The sequence below is a fragment of the Sprattus sprattus genome, assembly GCF_963457725.1.
Source record: "Sprattus sprattus genome assembly, chromosome: 16".
NCBI classification, from domain to species: Eukaryota; Metazoa; Chordata; class Actinopteri; order Clupeiformes; family Clupeidae; genus Sprattus; species Sprattus sprattus.
The window spans coordinates 10,432,952-10,440,451 of record NC_137914.1 but is presented as its reverse complement, the minus strand read 5'-3'; the positions used below and the strand labels follow the sequence as shown (position 1 = coordinate 10,440,451).

The 7,500-nt window shown below is 43.6% G+C and overlaps 1 protein-coding gene across 1 annotated transcript in view; it reads left to right on the top strand.

Moving 5' to 3' along the window:
- The window catches only part of LOC308377175 (extracellular matrix protein 2), a gene marked incomplete at both ends in the record, with an annotated part of 18,970 nt that overhangs the window by 1,225 nt on the left and 10,245 nt on the right, over window positions 1-7,500 (top strand). Inside the window, 5 exons of the mRNA XM_080853759.1 lie at window positions 483-951; window positions 2,842-2,957; window positions 3,977-4,109; window positions 4,671-4,828; window positions 5,069-5,208. Coding sequence (XP_080709885.1) covers window positions 483-951; window positions 2,842-2,957; window positions 3,977-4,109; window positions 4,671-4,828; window positions 5,069-5,208 — 1,016 coding nt within the window. The remainder of the gene's footprint in view (window positions 1-482; window positions 952-2,841; window positions 2,958-3,976; window positions 4,110-4,670; window positions 4,829-5,068; window positions 5,209-7,500) is intronic.

Genomic DNA, 7,500 nt, shown 5'->3' with positions numbered 1-7,500 from the left:
AAAAAACAAACAAACGTAAAACCTAAAGTGACTTGAAGTTCAATTGTGATTATTCTGGTTAATATTGGAACAACATTACCATTTACCACGATAATATTTACTCTTCAGTCTTCAAATAATGAACAGATATTTGTGAAATGTGTTTGGTCTTTTTTTCCTCATTTCCAGCTTTACCACGTCCCTGTGGTCTGAATAGAAATTCAGTTCAGTCATTCTGTGTGCTCTGGTATGTTAGGGTTGGATGGCATTTTTTGGGGCATTCCATCAGTAAGCTAGTTAGTCAGTCAGTTTGTTTGTGGGGCGTTTCTCTTCCACTGTTTACTGTGCCCATTTTATTAATACTCAAAGCTTTTCACACATACACAAACACCCCTGTACCATTTATTTAAGTAAACACTTGGCTTGCTCACACTAAAACACACTCCCTGTGCATATTTATTATTCCTCCTGTCTGACTCTGTGTCCTGTGCACTCATCATCAGTCGGTCTTGGGCCGGACTGCAGCCGTGTGGGTGCAGCTGGAGTCAGTGCTGAGGAGGAGAGAGCCAAGCCAGGGCATGCTGGGCACTGTACTGCAGGACCTGAAGGAAGAGAAGAAGAGACTCATGGATGAAGAGGAGACCAAGAAGGGGAAGGGGAAGGAAGAGGAGGAGGAAGAGGAGGAGGAGGAGGAAGATGAGGAAGAGGAGGAAGATGATGACGACGAGGAGGAGGAAGAGGAAGAAGAGGAGGAGGAGGAGGAGGAAGAGGAGGAAGAGGAAGAGGAAGTTGAAGAAGAAGAAGAGGAGGAGCCCGATGCAGCATCCAATAGTACGGATACGAAGAGTGACTTTAAAGACTTGCTGCCTGATGGCTGCCAGCAGGTGGCGCCACTGATCTCCTGTAAGGACGTGGGCCTGACGCGTCTTCCAATCATCACTGATTTAGGAATCACGACGTTGGAGCTGCCTGGTGAGTTAGAGGAGGAGATGGAAAGAGACTACAGTAATAACCTACAGTGCCACTTTAAAGTATGTGAACCCCTTGACCACTTAGGAGTTTTCTGTTGTTTTACCATGATTTTTCATTTTTTTCATCACCAATTTTCCATAGAAGGAATGTCAGGTTTATGTTTATCATTTGCATGTACTTTTTTTAGAGGGAATTGTTTGAGTAGCCAAAAGACTACATGAAACATGGAATTAGTCCATTTCAAAAGTAAGTGAACCCCCAGCTGAATTTGTAAAGTCAAGCAGGTAACAGATTCAGTGAAACTTATTTGGGTGCTTAATTAGTCAATTAAGCAAACCGATCATCTGAGACATCCTTAGGGAAAGGTTTGGGCAACACAGATTAAAAGAGGGAGGAAACCAACCAAACTACTGTAGTGCCAAGGTGTACCCACACAGATCAACAATGCCGAAAGGAAACGAGATATCCGAGAACATCAGGAAGAAGGTTCTGACAGCCCATCAGTCTTGGGAAAGCTATAAGACCATCTCCAAAAGATTCCAGCTCCATCCATCCATCCAAGACAAATAATTTAGAAATGGAGGGCATTCAACATGACCGCATCTCTGCCTAGAAGTGGACGCCCATCAAGACCATCACCAAGAAGCACCAGAAGAAGAATAAATCAGGTAAAAGTCAACCCACACATCACCTCTAAAGAGTTTCAGACCTCTCTGGCAGCATCTGGGGTAAATGTACATGGGTCTACAATCAGACGAAAATTGAATAGACATGACATTCATGATCGGGTTGCTAGAAGGAAGCCTCTGCTCTCAAGAAACTCTCTACAAAACTGCCCGTTTCAACTTTGCAACTTTTGAGAGCACTTGGATAAACCAAAGGCCTTCTGGAAGTCCCTTCTTTAAACAGATGAGTCCGAGATCGAATTATTTTGTCACGATCAAAACCAACAATTTTCGTCTGATTGTAGACCCATGTACATTTACCCCAGATGCTGCCAGAGAGGTCCGAAACTCTTTAGAGGTGATGTGTGGGTTGACTTTTACCTGATTTATTCTTCTTCTGGTGCTTCTTGGTGATGGTCTTGATGGGCGTCCACTTCTAGGCAGAGATGCGGTCATGTTGAATACCCTCCATTTCTAAATTATTTGTCTTGGATGGATGGATGGAGCTGGAATCTTTTGGAGATGGTCTTATAGCTTTTCCAAGACTGATGGGCTGTCAGTACCTTCTTCCGGATGTTCTCGGATATCTCGTTTCCTCTCGGCATTGTTGATCTGTGTGGGTACACCTTGGCACTACAGTAGTTTGGTTGGTTTCCTCTCTCTTTTAATCTGTATGGCCCAAACCTTTCCCTAAGGATGTCTCAGATGATCGGTTTGCTCAATTGACTAATTATTCACCCAAATAAGTTTCACTGAATCTGTTACCTGCTTGACTTTATCAATTCAGCTGGGGGTTCACTTACTTTTGAAATGGACTAATTCCATGTTTCATGTAGTTTTTCAGCTTCTCAAACAATTTCCTCTAAACAAGTACATGCAAATGATAAACATAAACCTGACATTTCATCTATGGAAAATTGGTGATAAAAAAATGAAAAATCATGGTAAAACAACAGAAAACGCTTAAGTCCTGAAGGGGTTCACATACTTTCAAGTGGCACTGTATATTACATAAAATGACAAAAACATCACAAAGGAAGAATCATGTGTTTAATTGTGCTTTCAGTACTTTGTTTATTAATTAAGTAATTTAACATTAAGAATTGGCCACGTACACTCTACCTAAGGACTTTTATCCAGTGTGATTACTTTAAAGTATGAAAGACAGGCTGAATGTATGGTCTTCATCATTAACTGGGTAACAAAAAGTTGGGTTTGGTTCCAGGAAACAACATCAGTAAGATTCCTCCACGGGGCTTCTCCGGGCTGCCTAACCTGGAGGAGATCGATCTCAGTCGGAACCAGCTGGATGACTCCTCACTGGGTACCAACTTATTCAAGGTAGGCTTCCCCTCTGTCTGTCATGTTCTGGTAGTGTGTTTCGCCTGGTTACTGGTAGCCTCCCATATCAGATATTCTTTACCTTCTCACTGTTGTTTTTATTCTCCTATCGCTTGTGTTCATATTTACAAACATAATTCTTTAATATGTCATTTTAATTATATTCATGTTAACAAAGGGTGCCAGCTAGCATTTTTTGTTTGTTTTCTAATTCATTCAATCTTCCGTGTAGTCATTGTCATTGTCACCACACCAATGGGCTTAACACACTGATAAATCAACTTCCAACAGCTGTAGGATGTTGGAGTTTGTTAGTGTTTGTGAACTGGCTTTGACAAAATAAACATTCAGACACGCAAACACACACGCACAGTCACAAACACACACCAAGACATTCCCAGAATAACCTATGGGTTTTGTGAGACATTGAGAAGTGGCCACAGGGCACTAAAGCCAAGCCAGCAGTGGGACAGGAACGACAGCAACAAAGGCCATGGATGATCTATAGACCACAGATGCGACCAGAGCTGGAGCATCCAGAGACACTCAGTTTTTTTCTCTTCTTTTTTTTTGCACCCGAGAAACTAGCCATGCTGCCCTGGGCAAATGATCTGAAAATGAGAGGAAATGAAGGTCAGATTGCACAGTGTCCGTTCCTCAGATCCCACAAATGACAGAGTCCAGAAACATGGCTGCCCCGCTTGGAGAGGCTAAAGGGTGCCACTGGTTTAGAGGAGGCCTGGCTGGCCACTGCCTAATGGATAGTTGAAATAACTTCCTCCTTAAAATAATTTCACCAGCAGCCTTTTCCCTGGTTCTATTTGTGCCTGTTCATTCAACTCATACAGGGAGCCATCCATTTGTGTTTGGCGAGGATGACTCAACAGATTTAAATTTAAGGCAACCTTATGAACCGAACCACAGCATTAATCTAGCCAACCCAGTATGTATGATGTGGTTGTTGAAAATGTTTCTTTTTGCCTTCTCTGTTATTTATTTTTATTTGTCTTTTATCCCAGAATCTGACCAAGCTGAGGAAGCTGAACCTTGACTCTAATGGCCTCACCATGGTACCCCTGTTGCCGTCCTCTCTGGAGGAGTTGAGCATCAACCAGAACAGAATCAGCCAGCTCCTGCCCAAGAGCTTCAGAGGTGGGGATTATTCTCCCCCTCTCTCTCTATCTCCCTTAGAACACCTGTCTATTTTTCCTCTTTCTTGCTGTCTTTTTATTGATTATTATTCTCTCTAGCTCTCTATCTATATCTTTGAATCTCTTTTCTTCTCTCCCTTTCCTCTTTTTTTATTTATCTCTCCCACTGTGTATAGCTATTTTTCTCTCTCCCTCTCTCTCATTCTCTTCTTACCTCTGTACCTACATACCTGTAGGGAGAATTGTCTATTAAAAATGGATTCATTGAATTACATTTTCATTTATTTATATAGCACCAATAACAATTGAAGGGGGGGGGGGGGATCAGAAGCAAGCAGATTAATTCAGTTAAATTAGTGTTTATGTAGCTGTAGGGGATAAAAAATGGAACATTACTGCTTTACTGAGTTTTACAGCAATGTAGTCAACTCTTATGTTCCTGGGCGAATAAACTATGAACCAGTCACTTGACACACAGGAGCTATCTAGTCATGTAACACAAACCACACCTTCTGCACAACAACCACAGCAGCAACATATGAGCCTTCTGTAATTCCATCAGGGCTGTTCAACCTGCGCTCTCTGGTGCTCAACCAGAATGAACTCTACGACGACGGCGTCTCGCCACTCGCTTTCAGGCCTCTAAAGAACATAATCTACCTCCGACTGGATCAGAACAACTTCCGGTCCATTCCGTCAGGGCTGCCTCCTTCACTGCAGGTCAGTACCCATCAGGCACTCTTGGGCTTGCCAGTGGAAGAGAGTACATTTTGTACTCTGAAGAGTGTGTATCTATGTTTCTCAATTTGTAACCGTGTGTGTATGTGCACGTGTGTGTGTGTGTGCATACATGTGTGTGTGAATGTACGTGCGTGTGTGCTTGTGTGTGAGTGCATTTATGTGTGTGTGTTTGTGTGTATGTATGCTGGCGTGTTTGCGCATCTTCATGTTTACTCTCAGGATTTGCGGATGCGTGAAAACCAGCTTCAGGAGGTGGATGGGCTCTCGTTCAACAAGTCCGTCAACCTGCAAGTTCTGGACCTGAGTCACAACTACCTGCGAGAACACACCATCTCCCCTCAAGCTTGGATCAACCTCCCGTAGGTCACCCTGCTGTTACTCTGCCACATTTACACCACAGTGAAGGCACTGAAATGAAGTCGGTTAAATTAGCCTTAAAACAGTCAGGTCTATGATATAACACTCACAAAGATACACACTAGAACCCTACATTTTACAACAATTTCCTTTGAGAAAATAGGACATTTCAAGGACAGAAAAAGCACAAGTGTGTGTCAAACAAAAAGCTGCCAAAAACGATTTAATTCAGAACCCTTCATCATGCCTAAGTAGAGCCTTTCTCTGAAGACAAGCTGAAGAACAGCTTTTGTAACAAGTGTGCAATAATGTTAAAATCCCACTGCATCATACTCAGGCAAACACAGACAGAAGTAGCCAGACAAACGACCCTAAGCTATGAGTCAGTTTCTGCACTACGAGATGGAATGTTACAACGCAAAGAGGAATCCAGATTGCATGAATGTGGTGGAGAATGACTGCAAATATATATATGCCGCATGCAAAAATATCCCTATGTAGCCCACGGCCTGGACAATGATTAGTCAAAACAACAGGGGTAGCCGGGGTGGGGTGGGCGGGTGGTTTGGGCTTGGGACATCATGTATTTACTTTTTCAACCACTAGGTTGTGCTAGTCAGTTTAAATTGATTTCGGCTCAAAGTGATGGACTCACTAAACCGATGTTGTCCTGTCAGACCTGTGCTATGCAAACTACAATAGGTTAAAAGGCCATTGAGTTTACTGTTGATTTAATAGCTCAAACACTGACTCAGGTTTGTAGGTTGACTGTATTTAAGTTTGACAAGAAAAACACACACTTTTGAGGTTTCATCAAAATAAAGCTTGGGGGAACACCTAATTGGGCACCAGGGCAAAGGACGCACAACTCACACACACACACACACACACACACACACACACACACACACACACACACACACACATATACACGTACACACACACACACACACACACACATGAAAGGAACCTGTATGTACATGTTCCTTTAACATGTACTTCTTTGCGTTTCCTGCCTGGAGTGTCCTTCTGAGCACAAAGGTTGTGGGGTGATGGATAACCACGGTGCACGGCAGGCTGCAGACGGTAGACATAGGGTACAAGACACAGTGTTACGTGTGCGCCAATGGAGGTATGTAATCAGAGCCGAAATATGTTTGGCTTGGTGGCAAGGCTCGGAGGTACTGTAAATTCCTGTGGGTTTTAAACGACTATGGGGACCACAGATGGATCTCAAAATGAACGTGCACACACAGACATGTAAGCGTATGTGAGAAAGAGAGAGTGTTGTGGAACCCTATGATTTTGGCACTAGTTCTTGGGTGACACTTAACATGCCTTATGAATAGGTTGCTCTTTTCTCTCCCTAAATCACTCCCTCAGTCTCTCTCTCTCTCTCTGCCTTTCTCTCTGTCTTTCTCTCTATCAGTCTCTCTCTCTCTTTATCTCCCTTTATCACTCCCTCAGTCTCTCTCTCTCTGCCTTTCTCTCTGTCTTTCTCTCTATCAGTCTCTCTCTCTCTTTATCTCCCTTTATCACTCCCTCAGTCTCTCTCTCTCTGCCTTTCTCTCTGTCTTTCTCTCTATCAGTCTCTCTCTCTCTTTATCTCCCTTTATCACTCCCTCAGTCTCTCTCTCTCTCTGCCTTTCTCTCTACCTTTCTCTCTCCCTTTCTCTCCCTCAGTCTTTATCTCCCTTTATCACTCCTTCAGTCTCTCTGTCTCTCTCTTTCTCTTTCCCTTTCTCTCCCTCCTCACAAGCTCTGTGCACATTACTAGCGGATTCATCCCTGATTAAACATCTGGATCTGCTCTTTCTGACTTTCTCTAGAACTCGCCATCAATCAGTGTTAAAGTCTATACTTAACTCCCTGTCCCTCTCACAGTTCAACTCCCCCTACACTCACACACTCTCACACTCATACAACCCTCACACTCACTCCCCGTCACACACACCCAAACTCAATGCGTCGGACGCACTCTCATACCCATGCCTTCTTGGTCTTTCAGTAACTGAGGCAATGCAAGACACTGAAATGTGATCTCTCATCGCTGTCTTATAGATAGATATTCAGAAGACACCACGTTGACACTGATACGTGTTCATTTAAGAACTAAATGAACTCTGTCCAGACAAGTGTTTCAACTGCGGCTGCCTCTCCAAACCTCTCTGCTTTAGAGGCTCAAATACTCCGGAGTAGTATGGATGCCAGGCAGTGGCGGTTCTGCATGGAATTACGCCCCGGGCGATATCCTCTCCGAGCGCCCCCCCCCCCCCCCCCCCCCCCCACCCGAA